Here is a 26,076-nt window from a genome sequence, read left to right as displayed (position 1 = left end):
CTCCAAACAAACTCTGCAGTTGGGGAGGCTAGACTCAAAGACAGCTCTAAACCTCTTGTTATTCACAATCTTGTGCAGTCCCCTCCCATATTGTATTAGGATTGCTTTCTGTGACACTCCTGAGGCCAAATCACAATGTGGCATCTGCCTTACTCTTCCTCTTGATTACCTGCTTTGGGGGAAGCCAAATGCCATGTTGTGGACCTCTCTATGGAGAGGCCCACCTGACAGGGAACTGAGGTCTTGTACTAAAAGCCATGCGAGTAGCCACCTTGGAAGTATATCCTCTAGCTCAGCCCAGTGAAGCCTCAGAGAACTGCAACCCTGCTGATATTCTGACTACAACTTCATGAGACACTGAGCCAGAACCACTCAGCTAGGCTGCTCCTGAATTCCTGACCCACAAAAACTATGAGAAAATAAATGTGTGTTCTTTTAAACCACTAAGCTCCAGGTAATTTGTTATGCCACAAGAGGTTAACTACATATGAATTAAAATATAAAATTCTAATTGTGAATACATATATTTCTTACCAATGTCATCATCAGTTTTGTCTGCAGGTTCTTTCTCAAGACATTCTCGAACAAGATCGCGCCCCTGTAGTGGATCTGTTCGATCAATCTCTTCATCTTCCTCTTCCTCATCTTCAGAATCAACAGGTCCTTCTGGAAGACGTGTTAAATCTACATCTCCTACCTCACTTTCTGTAGCCTAAAGAAAGAAATCTTGATCACTTATTCATGTTGTAAAAATTTTGTCACAGCCTGAATTAATCAAAACTACCCCTCCTAACAATATAAACAACCAGGCAATACTGTGTTCTATCAAAAACAAAATGATACTTATTTGTAAAAGGTTTCACTCTTCAAAAATATGGGCTGACTGTTACATAGTATAACATCCAGGGCTCAAATCTGAGCCAGCAAGTATAAAATGGTCAGGAGATGTAAACACCACTAAATGCATTCATCACTATTTTCTAACCAACACGTGTATTTTTTAAAAGTAAAACATTTCCTAAACCAGGAAGTGCAGGAAGGAGTTTACTAACAATCATTTCATGAGTATCTATTCGTCTATGCTGGGCGTTGTAAATAAGATATTCTTTTACCACAAAGATTCAGAGTTCAGTAAATAGGCAACCATGTAAATTAAGAACAGAAGTGTAAAACTGAAAAGTGCTAAAATAGACCAACTGTGAAGTACTGAACACATACTTACAATGTCCCAATACCCTTTTGGTGAACCTAACAGTATGCAAAGATGAGTTGAGATTATCCCAACCAATGTTTGAAGTACACTTATATTTACAACCTCAACTTTGGAAATATATTTGTAAATATAATGTCTCAGATATCTGTGAAGTAACTAGCAGATTTCTAAAAAAACTAAATTTAAATGTCATTCAGAGAAAACAATGATAATGTTTTACAGAAAATAAAATTATCCTGAAATGATTATTTAATACTCCTAAACATTATACTCACTTGATTCATATTAAAAATGAAAAAGCATGAATACTGAAGCAGTTACAGAAACAATGGGTTGAACATACAGGAATTTCATAATAATAAGCATACAACAGGTATGAGTGAAGAGTATGGCATCTTCATTCAAATATTTAAGTGTCATCACCTATACTAAACATTTACTGTTTTGACTGCTCAGAAGAGCCCCTTTCTTCTGTTAGGGACTTACTGTTCCTCTCTAATTTAACCAAGAGATTCCAGTGAAGAACAATGTTCTGCCCCTGACTACGGAAGCTAAGGCAGAAAGAACTCTTGTCTTCATTTTTATAACTGGAGCTACAGGGCAGAGCATTCTTTTGTCTCTGGTTACTGCTTGGGAAGAATGTGATAACAGCTACATGGGAATGCCATTCTGTGATGAGAGAATGGAACCAATTGGCACGGAAAGGGGCAAGGGAATGAGAAGGAAGAACACTGAACAAGAGACAGACATGGAAAGATACAGAGCAACAAACCAATACAAATAGAACATGCATGATAGAGATAGCAAGAGCAAAGCAAGTGAAGCAAAGAGCACCTGTGACTGAAAGTGCTGGGGGCGGAGGAGGAGGAGCAAAGGCAAGCAAGCTGCAGGGAGCCACAGAACTAGATAGACAAGGCAGGGGCACACACCTGCAAGCAACCAGGTTCCCTGAGGCCAAAGCTGCCTCTGCTTTCTGGCTACGGAACTTTAGAGTTTAAACTTGCAAGCAAGTTCTAATTTCAAAAAATAAGATTTAAAATGTGTACATGCTAACATGACTTTCAAAAACCTAATTTATTTACATGTAATGATTTTAATCCAAGAAACTAGTGTGAAAAAATACTAAAGCAGTATTTTTCATACAAGTTTATTTAATTTTTCAGACTATAGAAGCTCAACCCCAGAATAGCCTTTTTCCATTTTATCAAATTTTAAGAACAATCTACCTTTGGGTTCCTAAACCACTATCTTCATCATAATTTCAAGTTTTCATCCTATGATCCGGACTATTTCAACAGTCTCCTAACCTTTTATATTATACCTGATAAAAACATAGCTCATAGCAAAAATAAGCAAGATTCAATTCACGTATGTGGATAAGAGGCAAGGTCTATTGTCATCTGTGTAAAAAGTGAAGATACCTAAAAAGAAAATTCTTAAAAAAAATTTTTTTTAATGTTCATTTTTGAAAGAGAGAAAGAGAGACAGCGAGCACGAGTGCAGAAGGGGTTGAGAGAGAGGGACACACAGAATCTGAAGCAGGCTCCAGGCACTGAGCTGTCAGCACAGAGCCTGACGCATGGCTCAAACTCACAAACTGTGAGATCATGACCTGAGCCAAAGACTGACGCTTAAATGACTGAGCCACCCAGGCGCCCCTTAAAAAGAAAATTCTTAAGGGAGAATGGAAGTCAAGGGTACAGTTTGTGAGAAGGGTGCTTTTAAGGATATGTGCAAAGTAAAGAATATAACCTATATTTACAATTGTCTTAACTGTACTTTTTCAAAAGTAGAATAAAAAGAAAAAGAATGAATAATATCATTTAACAGAGATTAAACTGATAAAATGTTACAAATATACCAGAAGGATGAGGCAAAGTAAGAATTAAAAATAAAAAAGGAAGAGAAGTCAAAAACATGCTAGAATCTTACAAAAGAATTTTCTTCTTCTTACAAAAGAATCTTGTATTTTTTTTAAATTATTATTTTTTTAACGTTTATTTATTTTTGAGACAGAGAGAGACAGAGCATGAACGGGGGAGGGGCAGAGAGAGAGGGAGACACAGAATCGGAAGCAGACTCCAGGCTCTGAGCCATCAGCCCAGAGCCCGACGCGGGGCTCGAACTCACGGACTGCGAGATCGTGACTTGAGCTGAAGTTGGACGCTTAACCGACTGAGCCATCGAGGCGCCCCAAGAATCGTGTAATTTAAAAATAAGTACATAAAACAAGCTATGGAGAATCCAAGGTCTAATTCTTTGACTAAGCAAAGGGAAGTTAGGTTTTTTAAGTTAGGTCATTTTAGATAAAATGACCATCAGGAGTGGAAGTCATTGCATGATACTTCTGAGGATGCAGGCCTTGGAAACAGTTTAATTCTCTAATAACTAGGTGAGAATTTTAAATATGTATTACTCAAAATGTCCAACATATAACAAAAACTTACAAGAGAGAAGAAGGAGGAGGGAATGTAATACATAACCAAGAGAAAAATCAATCAATATAAAGAGACCCAGGAATGAGAGAGATGGAATTAGGAGACATCAACTTCCAACATTGTAAGTAAGTTTTAAGATATAAAAGGAAATACAAATGTAAGTAGGGTGAAAATGGGAAATCTAAATAAATGTAAATTCTAAGAAGAGTAAACTTGAAAAGAGGCAATAAAGGGCACCTGGTTGGCTCAGTTGGTTGAGCAGCTCAGGCTGTGGTCTCACGGTTCCCGAGTTCAAGCCCTACATTGGGCTTGTTGCTGTCTGGGCAGAACCTGCTTTGGGATCCTTCGTCTCCCTCTCTCTTTGTCCCTCCCCTGTTTGCACTCTTGCTCTCTCAAAAATAAACATTTATTAAAAAAAAGGGGGGGGGGTCAATAAAAACTACCCCAACTGAAGCAAAGAACAGAGCCATAAAGAAAATTTACCAGAGTCCAAGAGACTAATAAAATCATTATCAAAAGTTGTTATAAAAAATGTAGGTCAACAGATATGCCAAATTTGTTAAGGCAGGGTACACAGAAAATCAGAGCCCTGACCTTTCAACTACTTTATCCTAGCACCTGGAATACAGCAGAACCTCAAGAAGATAATGACAAGTAAGTTATGTGTAGTGGGGAAAAAAGTATATTGGTAAAAGAGTTAAGAGAACAAGTTTAGGGGTGCCTGGGTGGCTTAGCTGGGTAAGCCTCTGACTTTTGATTTCAGCTGAGGTCATGATCTCAAGGTTCCTGAGTTAGAGCCCTGCAGCAGGCTCTGTATTAACAGTGTAGAGCCTGATTGGGATTATCTCTCACTCCCTTGCACTCTCTCTGTCCCTCCCCTGCTCATGTATGCACTCTCTCTCAAAATAAATAAACATTAAAAAAAAAAAAAAAAAGTTCATTAAACTTCTGTTTTTCCGTTCCTGCAGTGTAAATGTGTCTCTGTGTATATGTGTAAATAGAATTTGGTGAGGCTAACAGTCTGAGGAGATTTTCTGATGACTTTGCCTTCCCCAAATAAACCACCAGAGGATATCCTTTTCCTGTTTGCATCTAGATAAAGAATGAGGGGAACTACAGGTTGGAACGAAAAGTTATACAGACTTAACAAAAACCACGTTTTCAATTTCAGAGCCAATATTAAGCCAGAACCTTAAATTTTCAGCGCTTCTCTTTGCTGCATTCTCATTGTGAGTACTTCATTCTATCTTTTTCATGGACCACTCAGTCCTTGTTTCCTGTCTCTCTGGTTAGCGGAAGAAGCCTGTGAAATTGATCCTTCACAGTAACGCTGTCTGGAAGAGCCCATTCCATAATCTCTACAATAGGTCAGGCAGGTCAAGGAAAGACTCCTTTGCCCTAGATAATCAAGCTTTAGTCAGTAGTGATCCTCTGCATTTTCCCTGGAAACAATATTGGTTTCTACTTTCAAGTGTAATTCAACTAAAAAAAAAAAAAAATCCAGATTACTTCCTAAGTGCCAAAAGTGTGCTTAACTCATCAGGGAATACACACGAAATAAACTCTGCCTCCACAAATTTTCCACTCATGACCCACAGAAAAACTGTTGTGGGGTTCCAAGATCTGAGAGACCATGTGAAAATGTCATCTAGGTGAAGTGGCAGGTAGAAGAGCATAACCAAAACACAGGGCTAGGAAAAAACAAACATGTTCAGGGAATAACATATGTATTTGTTGTGAACCAGAATCTAGAATGTTCAAGTGGGGAATAGTGGAACATAAAGCCAGACTTGCAGACTGCGGTTAGAAGTCAAAGACTAAGACTGTGAATACAAATCTGAAATGAAATGAAGAGTATAAATCAGATAATGGTGAAACACTTAAGCTTTTATTGTTTTTTTAAATTTTTTTAAATGTTTATTTATTTTTGAGCAAAAGAGACAGAACATGAGTGGGAGAGGGGCAGAGAGAGAGGGAGAGACGAATTGGAACCAGGTTTCAGGTTCTGAGCTATCAGCACAGAGCCTGACGCAGGGCTTGAACTCTTGAGTCGTGAGATCATGACCTGAGTTGAAGTCGGACGCTTAACTGACTGAGCCACCCAGGCACCCTGAAGCACTGAAGCTTTTAGAATATACAAGTAGGGGCGCCTGGGTGGCTCAGTTGGTAAGCATCTAACTTCGGCTCAGGTCATGATCTCATTGTTCGTGGGTTTGAGCCTTGTGTCATGCTCTGCAATAACAGTGTGCAGCCTTCCTGGGGTTCTCTCTCTCTGCCCTTCCCTAACTCTCGCTTTCTCTTTCTCAAAATAAATAAACTTAAAAAAAAAACTAAATAAATAGAGGAGTAAAGTCATACTATTTTTAGAATTTATTTCACATGGGAGTTTATAAAATGTGAGTAGTCAAAGATAAATGAGATTATGACTAGGACACACATTTTTATTTTTTTTTAACGTTTATTTATTTTTGAGACAGAGAGAGACAGAGCATGAACGGGGGAGGGTGAGAGAGAGGGAGACACAGAATCCGAAACAGGCTCCAGGCTCTGAGCTGTCAGCACAGAGCCCGACGCGGGGCTCAAACCCACAGACCGCGAGATCATGACCTGAGCCGAGGTCGGCCGCTCAACCGACTGAGCCACCCAGGCGCCCCAGGACACACATTTTTAACGGGAATATTAAAGCAAAAGAAAGCACGTGGTATGGCAAAGCTAAGTCAATGTCCAATGACCATCCCAGTGGCAATGGGGTGCCCCAGTTCTGGAGAGACTGGCAGTAGAGTCATGAAATAAGGACTCATGCTACCATAGAGAGAGTAATTGAAGCAGTGGGATTTTTAGGACCATGTTGACTTCCTGCAGAAAAACTAAGAAAGATAGATAGGTGATGAACGTGTGCCTGAGGTTTCTAAAAAAGAAGTTAACGAAAAGACAAGTGCTTTATTTCACAATATTCCAGCTCTTGCTGGTATAAACAGACTGAAATAAATAGAAAAAGGAAATCTAGAAAGAAGCATTCCTTATTTGAGTATTCTATGAAGATACATAAAATATTTATTCCAAGAACAATTTAACATCTTAATGTATAAGCTTACCTACATTTTAAGCTTATCTGATTAGAAACATATTCGTATCAAAATGGTAACTTGCATTTTCCCCAGACTGTGGTAAATGCTTTATTTTAAAGTTTCCTTGAGAGCCAAGGACTGTTATATTTAAACCAGAAAACATGAAAACTCTTAAGAAGGAAATGCATAGGAGCACAGCCACATATGTGGCCATATAAAATGGTGTTAACAATGATCTTGTTAAGAAGTGCTGTTCAAATGTCTCTCTTCTCCTCAAATCTCCAAATTAAAAATACGTGCATTAAAAAAAAAAAAAAAAAAAAAAAATACCTGGGGCACCTGGATGGCTCAGTCAGTTGTTCGTCGGTCTTAAGCTCCGGTCATGATCTCAAGTTCCCTGAGTTCAAGCCCCACTTCGGGCTCTGTGCTGACAGCTCAGAGCCTGGAACCTGCTTCAGATTCTGGGTCTCCCTCTCTCTCTACCCCTCCGCCTCTCACACTCTGTCTCTCTCTCACTCTCAAAAATAAATAAACATTAAAAAAAAAACTTGCATTACGTCACAACGCTTTGCTTATACTGTTAGAAGCCATGACTAGGTTAAGTGTTCACTTTTAAAATCTTTCAAGTGCCAAAATTTAGATAACCAGACTACCTCAATTATTGCTGGCCAATGTATACATACACAGACAACATAGCCTGTAACTTAACGGTGTATTCACAGCTTGAATGGTACTCCAAACAAGGACTGAGGTCAAGAAAAGACTAAGGTTCACTACTGAATTTAACTCTAAGCACTCTTCTTCCCTTTGTTTTAGTCTGAGGATCTGATTGGATACACACACACACAAATTGGTTGTTATTTACCTTATCTGTGTTTTAATTGTAGGTCTAGAAATTCTGCATTTGGGGGTAACATTTTATCAATCTAATATTCTGTACTTATTCCTTTTATTCTCTAGTATTTAACTTTAATCTTTTTCAAAATTTTATTCAACTTTTTAAAAACTGTACACTCTATTTACATCCTTCATAAAATGTGTTAGAGAAATACTAATGTTCACAGAGAAAAAAGGTAAGAAAAACCTAGCTAACATAATAAAAACTACTCGCAAACCTACCACTAATAGAAAACATTATTACCATTTGGTCCTCTTTCATTCAGATTTACATTGCATGTATAACATATATACAACATATGTAATTATGTATTTAAGTATATTTATTTTAACATAGTGGTTTCTTCTGTTTTTATCTTTGTTTTTAACATAAACTGTTTCTATCCACTGGCTATTCTCTTAAAGGAAGTCCTCAAATTTGAGGATGTTTACCTTCTTTGGCCACTCTTAAAAAGATTTTATCTTAACTTTTTACATATTTGACTTTGGTATTGTAATTTTCTCCTTTCAATATCTGAATTCCTGTTTTGGTTCTAGATTTCATTGTTTTTTTGTTTTTGTCTGTTTACTCTTCCTAAATTCATTAAAACCTACTTTTATCTTACTGTTTACTTTCTATGTTTAATTGCATCATCTTTTAAACTGTACATCTCCGAAAAAAAATAAACTATGACTCCATTCATGTGACCTCCTAGAAGATGTGTATAGGCAGAAAACAGACTGGTGGTTGCCAGTGGCTGGGGATCAGAAGGGAATGACTACAAAGGGGCAGAGACTACTGTCTGAGGTGATGGAAACGTTCTATGTCTTCACGTAGGCTCTACTATGGGGGTTAAATTTTATATAACACATAACATCAAACATACATGTCAGTTAACATCAAACATATACAAACACAATTAACGATGTAGGAAACAGAATGAATATGACTTGGTGCTGAAAGTTATGATTTTTTTTTTTAAATGCCTATTTATTTATTCTCGAGAGAGAGGTAGAGAGCAAGCAGGGGAGGGCCAGAGGGAAAGGGAGACAGAAGCCAAAGTAGACTCCACAACCTCAGCATGAAGCCCGATGTGGAGCTTGAACTCACAAACTGTGAGATCATGACCTGAGCTGAAACCAACAGTCAGATGCTTAACTGACTGAGCCACCCAGGTGCCCCTAAATGTTATGATCAAGGGACAAGAGCCAATGATAACTTTCAGGTTTCAGGGATGGTGTCTTCCTCACTTTGTAATGGAGGGAGTCCTTTCACATGCAGGACAGCTGGCAAGGATACTTGCCCACAGTTTATCCACGTTAAAATTAATCTTATAAAAGGTAGAATGAGCTGTATAGAGTGCCACTGAGCAAGGAAAACATACAGGAGGGTGGAGCAGGGCAGCCACATACAAGGGCCTAACAGTACAGCAGAAGACCTCCAACTACACAAGTAGGGTGCTCCAGTCTCAGACTCAGGTAGGCAAACCAGTAGGTAGACATTCTGTAGATACAAGTGCAATGTTTCAGGAGCTCCTCCAGGATCCTGCCAAAGATATAGGACTCTGCTGTGTATAGTTCATCTTCTAGTGTGTAGTAAAGCATGGACCTCTCCAAAAGACCCTGATCTCTATCTGGGCACTATCCTTTTGTCCTTTCTCTCACAACCATCTAGGGCTCTGTTCCTTGCTCCAAAAAGTTGGTAACATCTGGTTTAGAAATGGATATACTTGGGTTGCCTGGGTGGCTAGTTGGTTCAGCATCCGACTCTTGATTTGGGCTCAGGTCATAATCTCACAGGTTGATCAGTTCGAGTCCCACATCGGGCTCCTCACACTGACAGTGCAGGGCTTGCTTGGAATTCTCCCTCTCTCCCTCCTTCTCAGCCCCTCCTGCACATGCTCTTTCTCTCAAAATGAATGCATAAACTTAAAAAAAAAACAACAAAAAACGGATACATTAGTGAGATCAGGTACCTATAGTTTGACAACATCACATGTCTGCTATATGATTTCTCTTAGCAAGGTCCAGACATTCTCACTTATCCTATAAAAAATCTATAGCCACATCCTTGAAATTCATTAATCCATGGTAAGTCTTCTCCGGGAAAAACAAAGAAGCCATAAAAGCTATACAGCTCTACTTTAACTTTTAGGTGTGCAACAACTTTTTTTTTTTTTTTTTTCTTGAGAGAGAGTGAGCAGGCAAAGGCAAGAGGAAGAAGGAGGGAGGGAGGAAGGAGAGAAAGAGTGCATGTGCATGAGAGAGACAAAGAGAGAGAAAATCTCAACCAGGCTCCATGCTCAGCACAGAGCTCAATGTGGGGCTTGAACCCACGATCATGGGATCATAACCTTAGCCAAAATCTAGAGTCTTGGATGTTCAACTGACCGAGCCACCCAGGCACCCCTAGGTGTGCAAGACCTCTTATTTCTTCCACATGATACTTCCTTTGGGGAAAGCCAGAATCCATGGAGCACACTATGAGTGTCTCCAGAGCCGCTGCATTTTTTAACTGGACTTTTTAAAAATCCCTTGTTCTGTGTACTACACAATGGTAATGAGAGAGAATTCCTTGTTCTGTCTACTATAAAATTGTAAACAGGGACATATACATGGCTAAAGCAATGACCTTTGTGGAGAAAAGCTATGCATAATCCAAAAATAGAGCTTCTTTTCCATTTTGTCTCTGCCTATAAGCTTCCCATAAAAGAGAAATGTTGGGGCACCTGGATGGCTCAATCAGTTAAGTGTCTGACTTTGACTCAGGTCATGATCTCATGGTCCGTGAGTTCTAGCCCTACATCGGGCTCTGTGCTGACAGTTCAGAGCCTGGAGCCTGCTTCATATTCTGTGTCTCCCTCTCTTGCTCAAAAATAAACAAACATTTAAAAAAAAATTTTTAAAAAAGAGAGAGAAATGCTTATTTCCCTAAAATATCTGAATCTGCGTAACTCAGTAGAACTATAATGTCTATAACGTTTTCCTCAGACAACAATGATTTCATTTCAAAAGACCAGTAATACATAGTAGCCACTTGCCATATGTGACAATTGGTCACTTGAACAGTGACTAGTCTGAACTGAGATGCACAGTAAGGTTATATTAAAGGTTATATTAAATTCTGGCTTTGAAAGACTGTCACATCCCCATGCTGCGCATGTACGCTATGCTCTGCTGCGTGGTACCTTGGAGCCAGCGGCACCAGAGCCTGGGCTGGCAGACCCTTGCTGCTCCATCTTGCTGCCTGGCCTGTTGCAGGATTGGCAATGCAGGCACTAAGAATGTTGCAGCCCAAGAGGCTCTAGAAAGTTGGTTGTGGATTCAGGTCACTGGGCAGCAAATGCACCACTTCAACCAGCTTCCCAACAATCAGCTCAAAGCCAAGCTCCACAGAAAATCACAACTCCTCTGTGGCACTGCCCGGTTACCATGGAACCACTAACCACAACAAACCTAGGAGAACACCCCCCAAAACTCCACCTGGAACTCCACTAGTAACTGGCAGCCCAGAAAGGTGAGCTTTCTGTGTGATGGAGCAAGCCTCTAACATTCAGCGAGGAAGTTTACAACCCTACCTTAGCCTTCACTTCCTGCTTGACTGAATAAAGCCTGATGGTCAGCCAAAGTTTATTTATTTTTGGAAGGACAGATTATTTACAGTTCTCTACTCTGCCATTTTTGCTGATATCCTATCCTTATTGTTTAAACAAGTGGCGTTTACCTCTTTAATTACTTGTGCTAGAAGCATCCTAAATAACCCAGAATCACATTTGTGAAGTCATCTTGAAAAGTCCACTACTTCTCTAAAATTCAACACTAAACAACCTCTAAGTTGTATATCAAATACTATCACTGTTAATAAAAATCACCTAGTAAATTAACTTTATCATATTAATTTCTACATGTACAGGTTTACTTTAAATTTATATTAAAATAAATTTAAGAATTCGGGCTACTGAAGACAGGATAAAAAATTAAGTAACCCCTAATTTTTAAACACTGATTATGTGTGAAATGATAATACTTGGACATATTGTGCTAAATGAAATATATGATTCAAATTAATTTTACCTGTTTCCTTTTACATTTTTAATGGGGCTACTAAAAATTTAAGAAAGCCTTTACAATAAAAAGCAACTCTACACCTAGAACTTAAAAAAAAAAAAAAATATAGCAACTCTTATTTTCTTCAAGACTACTTATAAAAAACTTAGTCAATTACAGTAAAATTCAGCCTTTTTATAAATTTAAGTTCAGCTGTTTCAAGAACTATTTTTTAACAAAGCAAGGATTATATATTATTATGAATTCCCCTGGATAAAAGTAATGAAAAAGAACATTACATTGGGGCACCTGGGTGGCTCAGTGAGTTAAGCATCAAACTCTTGATTTCAGATCAGGTCATGGTCTTAGAGTTTGTGAGACTGAGCCCCACATCACGGCCTTGTGCTGACAGTGAAGAGCCTGCTTGGCAGCTTGGGATTCTTGGTCTCCCTTTCTCTCTGCCCCTCCCTCACTTGTGCTCTCCCTCTCTCTCAAAATAAATATATAAAAACTTAAAAAAAAAAAAAACCATTATATCCATACACTGCTGAACCGTATTTAATCACTCTCAAATGATAGATCACTTCTTTAATTAGGCTTACAATTTTGAAACAATATAGCAGATTTTCCCAAAGACCTTCTGCCTGAATTTCATACCCTACTTAAAAGATAAGTGATCACCCAAAGCACAACCATGGGATATTTGGCAAAATAAAAAAGCCGTATGTACAGCACACAAACTCCTAAGATATTACCTGGTAGATATCAGATAAACTGCTGCTCCCAGAGTCACTGGCGATACTACAACCAGACTGACTAGAAGACACGTGAGTCACCTGTGGATGAGGGTTGTCTGTGATGTGCATCTTGGTAAGATCGGCTGGAAGCTGAAGAAGAAAAATAATTTAATATATTCTGAACATATATAACCATAGAATTGTTCAATCACTATGCTGTACATCTGAAACTAATATAACATTGTTAACTATATTGGAATTAAAATAAGAAACAATAAAAAAATTAAATAAGAACTTGTCAAGAATTCTTGACATACTGTAATTTCTGCAACAAAGTTTGGTTTTATGTACATTACTGTGCAACCCCATTTCTAACCCAAATTCCCCACTTTTAGGAAAAATCTTTGGAAATAATAAGAACCAAATTAGTACTATGACACTGTTAGTCAAGCCTAGACAGGAATTCACTGTGTAGATTCCAGAAGAGATTACCATTAGTAATGGTATTTCAGAGGAAAAACTTTGCCCCTCTTCTGTTTCAAATAAAACTATCAGCTACTGCCACCCTAAAGTGTTAACAATGTGAACACACACACACACACACACACACACCACTAACACAAAATAGTCATTAGTATGAAAAAAAAAAAAAAAAGAGCAGTATCTTGGGTTAAAGTACAGTATCTGGCAGCAAGGCTTAATAGTTGACTGCATTCCAAATTTCAAAAATTTTATACCCTCTTTTCACATAATATTGTACCAATTTGTAGTTGGTCCCTAAAAAGTTTGTTAGTAATCATGATTTAATGAATGTCTATGCTAGGTGCAAGGATACAAGAGACTTAAGAAGGAAATTATTCTACATTATCTTTAGTGCGGTTATGCTTTTATAAAGGATGCAAGTTTGTACAATACCTTTCATACCAAAAAAAAAACAACACAACAACACAAACCTCACAAAATAAATGCAATAGGAATTAAGATAAAAAACAAACCACTATGCTGCAGAGTAGTGAAAGAAAGTATTAGATAGGAGGCATGGTGATCTATTTTCCAAATAATTCTTCTGCAACCTGCTATCCAGGAACATTAAGAGAAACCTACTTACTTTAAAAAAATTTTTTTTTTTTAACGTTTATTTATTTTTGAGACAGAGTATGAACGGGGGAGGGTCAGAGAGAGGGAGACACAGAATCCGAAACAGGCTCCAGGCTCTGAGCTGTCAGCACAGAGCCCGACGCGGGGCTTGAACTCACAGACTACAGGATCATGACCTGAGCCGAAGTCGGCTGCTTAACCGACTGAGCCACCCAGGCGCCCCTCTACTTACTTTTTAAAACAGGGGTTCTCATTGCTTTAGTGCAAAAAAACATTAAGGAAACATGCATTTAGTTTTACTAAAAACTAAATAAACCCTAAAGGAAAAAATGGCCAAGTCTGAATTCTATTATCTTAACAGTAGTCATTGCAATTATCAAAACTACACACAGAAATGGTATCACATATGCCCCTGCTGATAATAGTAGGTAACTAACTCAGATGAATTCTCTAACTAAGGTAAACAGAAAAACTGGAACGCACACAATATGACCTTTGAGGTTTTGGTGATTCATAAAGATGAGATCAAGAGATTCAGAAGCACTTCTGAGTCACTGGTTAAAGAGACAAAAGCTATATTCCAAGGCCTAGCATGTAAGGGCTGTTCTCTGGAAGGGGACCCTGGAAAGAACATTACACTCAAGTAATGAATGTGATCCAAAAGTAAACTGATGCTCATTTTAGAATCCATCTCAATCCCTGAAGTTGTATTAAGGTTATACAGGGTTACTAGTGCTTCTAGTTAACTACTGGAAGCAAATGAATCTTTACCATAAAAATTTTGCATATACAACATACATTGCTCAAATAAATCTAAGCACATTATAAGACAGCATTGATGAAAACAGAATAAACTTCAGACAACAATGAAGAACTTACAAATAACGCAGTAAACAGATTTTAAAATAACTGTATTTAATATATATAGCAGGGGTTGGCAAACATTGTCTTTAAAGGACCAAGGAGTATACATTTTAGACTTTTGTAGGCAACATATAATCTCTATACATACTTTCCTTTGACTTTTTTTTTTTTTAAACAACCCCTTAAAATGTAAAAATCATTCTTAGCTCTCAGGAGATACAGCTCACTGGCCATACATGTTCTAGTATAGCAATCCATGGTAAAGACACCTGCACTTTGAATAACACAGGTTTGAACTATATGGCTCCACTTATGAATGGGTCTACTTACATGTGGATCTTTTCAATACATTGTAGTACTGCAAATATATTTTCCTTATGATCTTCTTCATAACATTCTTTTTTCTAGCTTACATTATTGTAATAATACATATAACAAACAAAATATGTCTTAATTGACTATGTTATTGGTAAGGTTTCCACTCAACAGTAGGCTGTCAGTACTTAAGTTTTTGTGGACTTAAAAGTTATACATGGATTTCCGACTGCACAGGGGTCAGCGGTGCTTGAACCCCTGTTCAAGGGTCATGTCTATAGAGATAAAGACTTAAGAAAAATTAACTTTAGCAAATAAGTATTAACCAAAAATAAAATCAAAAATCTAAAATTGAAAATTAAAGTTATGGAAATTAAAAAGTCAAACATGGACTCAACAGATTTGACAGAACTAAGATGAGAATTAGAAAAGTAAAGGGGAGGGGCGCCTGGGTGGCTCAGTTAGTTAAGCATCCGAATTCAGCTTCATCTCATGGTTTGTGAGTTCAAGACCCACGTCACACTCTCTGTTGTCGACACAGAGCCCACTCTGGATCCTCTGTCCCCCTCTCTCTCTGCCCCTCCTCCGCCTGCATGGGTACATGCACGTGTGCGCATTCTCTCCTTCAAAAATAATCAAAGATTAAAAAAAAGAATAAGTAAAGACTGGCCTGAAAAAATATCCATAATGAAGCATGAAGGTAAAAAAGAATGAAGTTGGGAGAGAAGGGGCAAAAACCACAAGAGATACAGCGAGAAGTTAACATCTGAATAACCAGAGTCAAAAGAGGGGGTGGGGGGAAGCTATTCAAGGTATAGAAGATAATGGGTGAGCATTTTCCCAAATGACAGAATAGATAGTTACAGATCACACAGCTTTAAAAATTACCGACAAGATAAATAATTACAAAACCATAGGTATGCATACTAGGGTAAAACTGGTGGGGGGAAAAAAGAGAGAAAAGTCTTAAAAGCAGTCAGGAAAAAAATATTACTTTGACAAGACCAAAATTAAACTGATGGTTGACTTTTCAACAGAAATCTGGAAGCCAGAAGACAATGGAATAATATCTACCACAGCTAAAATTCTGTACCCAGCAAGAACAGTCCTCAAAGAAAAGGCAAAAGTAAAGACATTTTCAGAGAACCAAAAATGAAAAGAAATACTCTCCAACAGACCTAGAATGAAGAAAATCCACTGGGAGAAAGAAAACAATTCCAAACGGAAATTTCTAGATGCAGGAAAGAAGGAAAACCAATGAAAACCAGGAAATGTGTGGGTAAATCTACATGAATAGTGACTACATAAATAGTAACATTAAGTTCCCATAAAGTTTATAATACATACATACAATTAAAATATGTTTTAACAACAGAATTTAAGGTTGGCAAAAAGTAAACAAAGTTATAAAAGTACTTTAAGTTCTCTGCAATGTCCATGAAACTGTGGCAACAGACTTGATAGATGAAGGATGCATTGTTGTAACCTCTGATTTAAATTTAGTAAAAAAGTGGGGGTGTCTGGGTGGCTCAGTCCATTAAGCATCCGACTCTTGATTTTAGCTCAGGTCTTGATGTCACAGTCGTGAGATGGAGCCCTGCATCACGCTCAAAGCCGGGGGTGCAGCCTGCTTGGGATTCTCTCTCTCTCTCTTTCTCTCTCTCATTGCCCCTCTTCCTACTTTCTCCCTCTCAAAAACAACAAACAAAAAACAAAGAAAAAACAAAAACAAATTAAAATGCTATGATCAAAAAATGTGGAATAAACTAAAGCTATGCTCAGAGGCCATTCTGTGGCTCTATTATGTGTATTTTAAAAAGCAGCAGAAAATCAATGAGCTAACTATAACTGGTTATAATAATACAAAAATAGTGAGAGGAGAATGTCTCAGGTCAAAGATCTTCCTCTTACTTAGTTTCTATTGTTGAGACAGAAAAAAATTCTTACACAGGAATGAAGTAGATGAAAAGCCAAAGAATGAAAATAGTTTTCAAAGGTCAGATGATTGGTTCAGGTGTCAGGAGTGGGAGATAATCTATATTCCAAGATTCCTACAGAGGTTAAGACCAAAGAGAAGGAGGTCATCCATAAAAGTAACACAATGAACCAAAGCCAGAAGAGCAAGTCCTGGCTTGGTAGTAATACTTAAAATCTACTAAGCAATCTTTCATCCTCACTAGACCCTAAAAACAGGCATTATTATCATCCCTGCTTTACAAATGAGGAACTGAGGTGATCTCTCACTCAAGTAAGTAGTGGAGTTAGAATGCAAACCCAGGTCTATCTGAGTCTATTAGTCTCCGCTATATTCTACTTTGTACCAGCAACTCTGCTGGTAACATAAAGATGAAAGCAGATAGGTACCACCTTCAAGGACCACAGTTTAAGAGTGAAGAGTGCACACAGATTTACAAGTACACAGCATCTCCTTTCTACCTCATGAAGAAAATTTAGATCTACACATAGGAATCCTTTCAACTTTTTTATCTGATGAGAATAATAATGATGGTCACTGCAGCTAATGTTTGCTCATTAAGTGTGCCAAATATGTAAGCTAGCAAACATTCCCTTCTACATACTTTTTACATATATCATCTAATTTAATTATCAAAGATTAGAAAACCAAGGCCCAGAGAAGTTACACAAGTTGCCCACAGTCACATAGCTAGGAAGAAGGGAAACTGGATTTGAAATCCAGCCAGCCTGACTATATATCAGTTGCTCTTTCCTACTAAGTTGTTTCCTGATACTAAGTTGTGAATTCCTAACACCTAACAGTTCCTATTTTCTTTCTAACAAAAGAGGCAGAAGGGAAAAAGTTTCCTCCCACAGGAATTCTTAATTTCTTAAACCTTCTCTGACTTTTCTTTTCTTCCTGATCCCAGAAGGGACCTAATAGCTGACCTTTCACGAGCAATCTCAATTCACCATGATCCTTGGAGCCTACCAGGTCTTTCAATCTCTCCTAATTTCCACAGTTCCTTTATCCATTTTTTTATACCTGAACTTCTGGGCTCTGCTGGAGCTCAAATGTCCATGAGGACCAGTATCAAAGTTTTATTTGGAGGTTGGAAAGGTTATTCAGCTTGAATACAAAGATTATGAAAAAGTACATAGTCTGTTGAAGACTGTGTACATATAAAGGAGAAAGCATGGATTAAAAGAGGCTAGACGTAGAGCATAATCTTCAATGTCGAACAAAGTATGTACTTTAACTTTGATTCCGATAGGTAACAGAGAGCTTCTGAGAAGGGCAGTGACAGACAGCTGCTGTTATGTCTCAGATAGACTTAACCTACCAAAGTGTGTATTTCATGGATTCAAAGTTCTCTGTAGGTCCAGGTAACAATTTGGGGCAAGTGATTTAAACTTCATTTTTTTTAATGTTTACTTTTGAGAGAGAGAGAGACGGGGAGTTGGGGGGGAGGGAGGGGCAGAGAGAGAGAGAGAGAGAGAGAGAGAGAGAAAAGAATCCTAAGTAGGCTCCAGGCTCTGAGCTATCTGCATAGAGCCCAATGTGGGGCTCAAACTTCCGGACCATGAGATCATGAACTGATCTTAAGTCTGATGCTTAATCGACTGAGCCACCCAGGCGTCGCTGGGGCAAGTGCTTTATATGCAGACCCCAATACTGCTTTGCTTTTGGTTCTGCCATATCAATACAGGACCAATTAAGTCACAGCAGCAGGAGAAGAAGGCTGCTGGAAGAGACTGGTGAACCCTGCCAACAACCAGCGAAATAAAAATTTAAACAACTACCTTTTTTTCATCAATTGGCAAAAAGAAAGCTGGATAATACAAAATATGGGCAAGGCTATGGAGGAACACAATATTCTCATAAATTACTAATGGGAGTTATGAATTGGGACAGCCACTCTGGAGAGTGATTTGAAGAGTAGCCACTCTGGAAAGTAAACATTAAGAAGTATTACATTTAAAATACATGCACCTATGACTCAACAGGTCCTCTTCCAGTATCTATCCTAAAAAAGCATACAGGTGTGTAAGGAGGAATGTACAAGAACATTCATTATGAACAAACTGTAACAGTTTAAAGAAAACCAACCATCACAAGGAGAATGGCTAAATTGTTATAGCCTATTATGGAATACTGTGCAACAGTTCAAGGTATGAGGTAGACCTGTATAGTCAAAGTTGAATAGGTCTCCTTGATACACTGATTAAAAGGGTAACTATCATTATAAATGTAAGACTCATTTTTTTAAAAGCCTAAAAATACCATTACATATTTTCTGGGTACAAACTTATCTAAGGGTGGGAGAAAAGATCTGGAGAAATATATACCAAACAATCAAGAGTAGTACTCTCCAGTGAAAGAGAAAGATCAAGGCTGGTAGTCCAAAAGGAATTTCAGCATGAAGAAAACATTCCTCTATTATTTCTATGGATAAATTATTTGAAATGTTTTCAAAACTGAAAACAAATATATATAAATCCATGTATGTGAGGGTAATTTTCTCTTACCTTCCCACTTAAAAAATGGCCACAAACACTGGAATGTGGTAAAATTCTATAGCCCTTACTCTGTAAGGGTAGCTATACACATAGTAGTATACATTCTGGCATTTTATGATGAAAAAATTAAATAAGGGTCAAAAATGAGTTTTACTAGAATCCCTTATGAGAACATGGTAAGTGCTAACATACTTGACATACAAAACAGAGCTAAGAATGAGCATGTAACTTAAAACCATCAGAAACCAAGTACAAAGTGACATAAATTAGTAAAAACAAAAACTCTCAACATCAGAGCCTATATGGGAAGCTGAAAATGAGTGGAAAGTGAACTTACTTGTATGTTTTCACCCTACTCCTTTGAATGCAGTACTCATGCTCTCTCTATTCCTATTATGTATATGTGTGTGTATGTGTATCTATATCTACCTACCTACCTATCTACCCATCTAGATAAGCTTGAATGAGCATGATGCAATCAGAAAACAGTAAGGAAATCAGGGTAGCTCAGGTAGGGATATACGTAGAGCCAGAAGTAGTATTCTTAGATTTCCTCTACTAGAAAAAAAGCTATTAAAGAACTCTAAGCAAGAAAATGACTAGAAGAGATCTGCTTTTTAAAAAGATTACTCTAGCATCATAGAAGATGAAATGGAAGACATACATATGGAGACATGAAACATTAGTCAAGGCACAAGAAGACAGAAGCCTTATGAAATTAAAAGCAGATTTATAAAGGACTTTCCAGGCCTAGAGAGAGTGACATGTCCTTGAAATATCTGCTGACAATGAGAGAGAATTAAAAATAGATTCTAAGACCCCAAAAGCACAGTTTGGAACCTGTTTTAGAGAGACAGTCTAAAATTTCTCAAAAGCCCTAAAGGAAAAAGCTTTATCTAATCACAGTAGCCTTGGGTATGTTACACCAGCACTCTGCCTGAGGCAAGTCAAACTATAGCGGAAGCATGCGTGCCTAATTCAAATTCATTATTTTTACTAAAAGATGAAGTTTGAAGGAATACTGTTAAACAACAGTAAGTATTAGAGTTTTTCCATTCTAAGACACATGTATCTCCCCACTTTAACATTTTTAAAAGCAAAGAGCAGCTTTCATTCAATATTTGCATTTAATAGTAAGTTTATTTAAAGTATTGACAGACTTGTTGAGAAAAAAGGAAATCAGTTTCCTCTCTGGGCCTGAGTAGCCCAGTCAGTTAAGCTTCTGACTCTTGATTTTGGCTCAAGTCATGATACCAGGGTTGGGGGATCAAGCCCCGTGTTGGTCTCAGTACTGAGCATGGAACCTGGTTAAGTCTGTCTCTCTTTCCACCTCCCCCTTCTACTCTTCCCTATTCATACTCACTCTCTCTCTCAAATTAAAAAAAAAAAAAGTTAAAAAGAGTGGGCAACTTTGAGACAAGCAAGAAAACTAGAATAGATGCAATGAATGAGGAGGAATGTACCAGAAGATAAAGGGAGAAGAGTCATACACTGTCTAGTGACTCATGGTGAAGACTTTGGCTTATAGTCTGAACAAAGTCTGTTCAGAAGGGAGTGATCAGTTGTGTCAAAAGCTACAGACAGGTCAAGTGAGATAAGGGCCAAAAACAAAACAAAACAAAACAAAACAAAAAAACAACCTATAGATTTAGTTGTGTGTAAAAATGAAAATTGGGGTTGCCTGGGTAGCTCAGTCATTTAAGTGACGGACTCTGGCTCAGGTCAAGATCTCATGGTTTGTGGGTTTGAGCCCGGCATCGGGCTCTGTGCTAACAGCTCAGAGCCTGGAGCCTGCTTCAGATTCTGTGTCTCCCTCTCTCTCCGCTCCTCCCCAACTTGTGCTCTTTCTCTCTCTCTCTCAAAAATAAACATTAAAAAATTTTTTTAAGAAAAAAAGAAAGAAAATGGAAGCACTTCCTTGACCTGTGACCCAAGAGCACCTAAGAGAAGGCAAATAGAAGCCAAAGAGGTAATGCCTCTTCCATCCACTAAACAGTTCCTTTGGGCAATCAATTTCCACAGACCAGGAAGGTGAATTCACTCAAGGAACATCAACCTCCTGAAAAAAATCCACACACACTCAACTAAAAACTGAAACGTGAAGAAAAAGCTAAGACAACAATGAGGTAAATGAATGGTATCCATAAAAGGAAAACAAGTTATTAAACAAGGGTGGTTGTGAAAAATCATCAGTGGAGATTTCATAAATGATAACTACAATTAGAAATTTAAAAGATGAAGAGCAGAACAGCAACTGGTCACAAGTGGAGAATCAGTGAGCTAGAAGATCAGACTGAAAATGCATGGAATGAAAATAAAGTATGAAACAAATGTTTAGAGATATTTTGGACAGATCCAGAGTTCTAACATCTGGAGCAATAAGACGAGAACTGCAGTTTTCAAAAAATAAATTTCCCATAAATGAATACCCAGGGGAATCTTCAGCTTGAGAGAGACTTCCAGGTACCAAGAAAACAAAACAAAACAAAAATTACAACAATCCATGGTAAAACTTCACGGCATAAAGGATAAAAATAAAATCCAAAGAAAAACACAACTAACCACAAACAACAAGAAAAACAGATTGCTTGACAAAGGAATAAGAATTAAAAGGAGTCCAGACTTCTCATCACTAACACTGGATGCCAGAAGACAAGGCATTAACTTTTTCAAAGTGCTAAAAAGAAAAGACTTTAGATTTATTATTTTATATAATAAACAATTATTTTATAAATATAAAGTAAGGCATTATGAACATTTAAGTTCATCTACTCCCCTTTCCCCCTTCTCTTGCTGCTAGAACCACTTATTCTGTTAAGAACATAAAAGAATTCAGAAGTAATGAAATCCAAGTAGTAGGGTGGGCAAAATAGATGAATTAATAAACAAAAATCAGTAGGATGTACTGGAAAATCAAAAGTACCAAGTATGAAAAATTAATCACAGGTTTAATGTGTTTAATCACAATCCGGAGTTAAAATTCCATCAGGAATAACATGAAAGATGGGGGAGGGGAAAAGGAGACATGTACTCTTTTATAAATACTTAATTTACATAGTCAAGTACTAATCACAGAATCCTGCTCAGATGTTATTTGCTGGCATCGAATCAAACCTTAAAATCTGATTTTTTTAAATCCCCTTTGGCTCTTCTACATTTGTTAAATCTTAAAAGTTGATTACCAGTACCACCAAGGTCTATTTCTTGTTGTTATTCTAAAAAAAACAACCCCTATATCTCATTCTTGATTTTCTTTAAAGCTTATTCATTTGGTCTCATCCATTTCCCTTCTGTATGTTTTAAATCTCAGTAGTGTCGCCATCAAGCATCCACAAAGCATGGACCCCACAGGTGGCATTTGTACTACAGAGGCCACCCTTGTCTTACCAGATAGTACAAATGAAGTGTATACTTATGTTTCTTTCCATCTCTTTACATTTGAATCAGTTGTTTGATAATGAATGTCAATGTCTTTCCAGAAGCTGCATTTAAGAAAGATAGGCAGTGAGCCATCTTTCAGATAAAACTGTATACTACGACGCTATCCTAGTATTTCTCCCTTAGTCACCATCAGTAGGACAACCTTTAAACAAAGACATGATTTCATCCTAGGAAATGCCTCTATTGTGCCTGTCTCTATTCAACAAAACCATAAAGAAATCTTAACAGAGTCAATTAAAGTGTTACTAACACATTTAGTTTTTATAAGACAAAACTAAAAATTCATACTACTCTGTTTTTGTTTTGAAATTTACATAACAGGAAAGAGAACTTGAGTGGCATCAGATTCCAGATCTATATAAACAGCCAATATAAACAATACAATTTATTAAATTACACTGTATATTTTCCTAAAACCTAGCATGTCCTTTTGTGTAGCATTCTGCTTTACTGTGAGTTAATGTTTGCTTTAAAAAAAATGACAAATATAACAGATGCTATCTTAATGTCTCAAGCTACTAATAGTTCACTTACTACTATTTTTAAAATGCTTAAGAACATTATAAAAAATTTTCATATAGTTCCTTTTAATAATAATTTTCTTCATATTCCACTGGTTAAGAATTACCCCGTCTTCCTAAAATTTCTGTGTGATAAAAATTTGTATAGCATAAGCTAGAGATTAGACTAACATAGCTATATACATCAACCACTTAAAATGAGGCAATACAATGCCATCAACTTAAAGAGTACACTCACAGAAAAGTACAGAAATAGCTATAACCAAATGATTCAGTCTGAAGACAGTACACCTCAAATGCATTACATTTTAAGTCTACAGATTATTAAGAAGGTTTTTTCATATCCTCTTAGAAGTACATTAGGACACTTTAGAGATTCCTTTAAATTGAAAAACAAAATGGCCATGAGATTTAGCTTTTAAGACTGCTTTGTAATTCTTATTTTTACAGTTTAGAAAATGTAACAGCACAATAAGGCTCATTTACCATTCAAAATGGAATTTAAATTTAATAACTAGATTATATCAATCTCTAAGAAAATAATACACATTACTTACTTTGGAGGCCCATGGCTGAAGACAATTGGCATAACAGCGAACAAGAAAAGCCATTTCCTGGGCTGGAAAGGGTAGTTTCCTTTTCAAACCAGAGCCACACGGATGAGTATGATGACAAAATTCTGTTAAGTTTCTTTTTACAAATCATACGCCATTTGCAGTGTTATATAAAGGCAGATCCCAGATCTCCAAATCCCTTTCACACTGAAATTAGGAGCTTTCAGTAGCTCAGAGTATTGTTCTAAATAACTGCAACAGTTTTCATCACAAGGTTCACTTTTAACAAGCAAATCACAGCAAATTAAGATGTTTACATTTCTGGCTCAGTACATACAGACATACACATGCTTCCTCAGGCACCTGGCACAGACATGCACAGCGGTAACACAACAGTTAATACGGTATCAATCAGCGCAAATAAGGCAACATGCACCAAATCTGTGTTCCTGGATCCTGAGAAACCTTTCCTCTCTGTAACACAGCTTTGTCTCTTCTTCAACTTATTTCATTCTGTAGAGCAAGCACTGCAGTATTTCTTCTGCATCAGAAGCAAACCAGAACACTGTATCCTTAAAATGAAAGTTTCTTCTTGATATTCTTAATCACCAAAGGTTTAAAAAAAGAAAATCAACCGATGAGCAAGCAAATGGTACTTAAAAGATAGATATGCTCTAACAGGTTTGTCCTGGAGAATGCCTGAAAATCTCCAAAATTAAAATGTTCTCTTTTCACATGCACTATTTACAGCTCAGCAGTATTGCTTCTCGTTCTAATGCATCAGTAAGACAGTAATGTTGATCTAACTCTGGCTTTTCTGGTTGAAAATTTATATAGGATATGATACAAAAACCCTACATCTTCTGCTAAAACAAGACTATATGTTAGTGTTTTAATTCCTACTGTCCTTGCCTGTTTCACAGCAGCTCCCTAAGGAGAAGCTCCTATTGATTCCATGCTCTGCAGTAAGATGAAATATCTAATAAGAAGGAAAGAGAGTGGGAGGAGAATAGAGCTAAAAGGATGACATCACCTGTATAGAAAGCCTTCAGAAACTGCATTAGATCAATTGGCTACTGTATCTGCAGATGTAGCCCAAAAAGCAATTTACTGAGAACACACAGACACACACACACACACACCCTTCCATGAGACACGTCAGCAAGCTAAATTCTATAAGAAAAAAAAATTGGCAAGCAGCACCTCTCTATTTCAGTTTTAAAAAATCCATCTTGATTTTTAATTCTGTACATTGATACATAGCTTTATTTGGGAAGACAGATTTCCTAATATTATTATTCAAATTTAGCACAGGATTGTCCTCCCAAGGGAAAATAATTAGCTCTGGTAAGATACTTGCATTACAAATACATAAGGCAGCTCAGTTCTCAGATATCACACATGTATTTGTTACACTACTCATTCAGGGATTTCTGCCTGCAAAACTTCCTATTTATCAATTAACTGTTCTAAAACGTAACCTTCAAGATACTCTAAATTAACATCAAATATCAAAACTAGCACTAAGGTTTTCTGTAATTAGTACATTTCAGTGGAAACAATACAATTGCATTTTGCAAAGGAAAGCTTTTACATCACAGGCACAACAGCCGACTTGCAGCATGTACCAACTCCTCTGAGGAAGAATAATCTATGCAATATGGTACTTTCCTGCAGCCCAATGCTCAATTCCTAGAAAGACACAGGAAGCCAGTAAAACTCAGAAGCATAAGAGAAGAATGAAATTATAACTGCTTAAAAATTTGAGCTTGGATGAAAAATTAACCTCATTTTGCTATAAAAATTACAGAAAAAAAATTTTTGCCACACCCTGTCCAATCTAAAAACACAATTCCTCTAGTACCCACCCTTACTCTTCACAGTTCTGCCACAAGGCATCTATTGCAGATACTCCTATGAGGAGCTTGCACTTAAGGTGGTAATGTTGCCTCCCAATGGCGAAAAAAAGACACAGTTTCCAACGGTAAAATGCTTGGTACACCTTCAGACAATAAAATTCTGAGACTTACAACTGATGAACAAAGCAGAGGAGCACAATTATTTTGCTTTATTAACCTAACACTATTATGAAGACAAGTGGTATGCAAAGTAAGAGAAGAAATTATAACCTGAGAGATAGGTGTTACTACAAAGGACTCCACTGTCAAAGAAACATCTTGTCATTAGCACACACACTCCCATACCCCAAAAAAGAGGTCTTCAATACCTCTGGGCAAAGTATGAGTCACTTTCTCAACAATACTATGCTGCCAATCTGAATTATGCTGTTACGTATAAAACTACAATTAACTTTAGTAAAGCTAAATATTATTCTGAACAAAGACAACTCATGCTTTCAAAATATGTGATCACTTATGAATCAAGATTTCTATAAAACTTAAGAATTATGTTTTCTGCAAAAATTTCA

The 26,076-nt window shown here is 37.3% G+C and overlaps 1 protein-coding gene across 11 annotated transcripts in view; it reads right to left on the bottom strand.

The window, feature by feature from the left end:
- Positions 1 to 26,076, bottom strand: part of RAPGEF6 (Rap guanine nucleotide exchange factor 6) — a 212,793-nt gene that overhangs the window by 107,278 nt on the left and 79,439 nt on the right. For 10 of the 11 annotated variants that reach the window (XM_060637874.3, XM_060637875.3, XM_078451204.2 and 7 more), the window contains 2 exons: positions 12,398 to 12,529; positions 535 to 712 (listed from right to left, as the gene is read on the bottom strand). In XM_060637874.3, the coding sequence (XP_060493857.1) occupies positions 535 to 712; positions 12,398 to 12,529 (310 nt within the window). Of the gene's footprint in view, positions 1 to 534; positions 713 to 12,397; positions 12,530 to 23,651; positions 26,024 to 26,076 lie in introns of those variants that run through there. The other variant, XM_060637872.3, reaches the window with a different exon arrangement.

Source organism: Panthera onca, chromosome A1 (assembly GCF_046562875.1).
Source record: "Panthera onca isolate mPanOnc1 chromosome A1, mPanOnc1 haplotype 2, whole genome shotgun sequence".
In the NCBI taxonomy this organism is placed as follows: domain Eukaryota; kingdom Metazoa; phylum Chordata; class Mammalia; order Carnivora; family Felidae; genus Panthera; species Panthera onca.
Note: the sequence above shows the minus strand (reverse complement) of the source record. Positions and strands in the feature narration are given on the sequence as shown.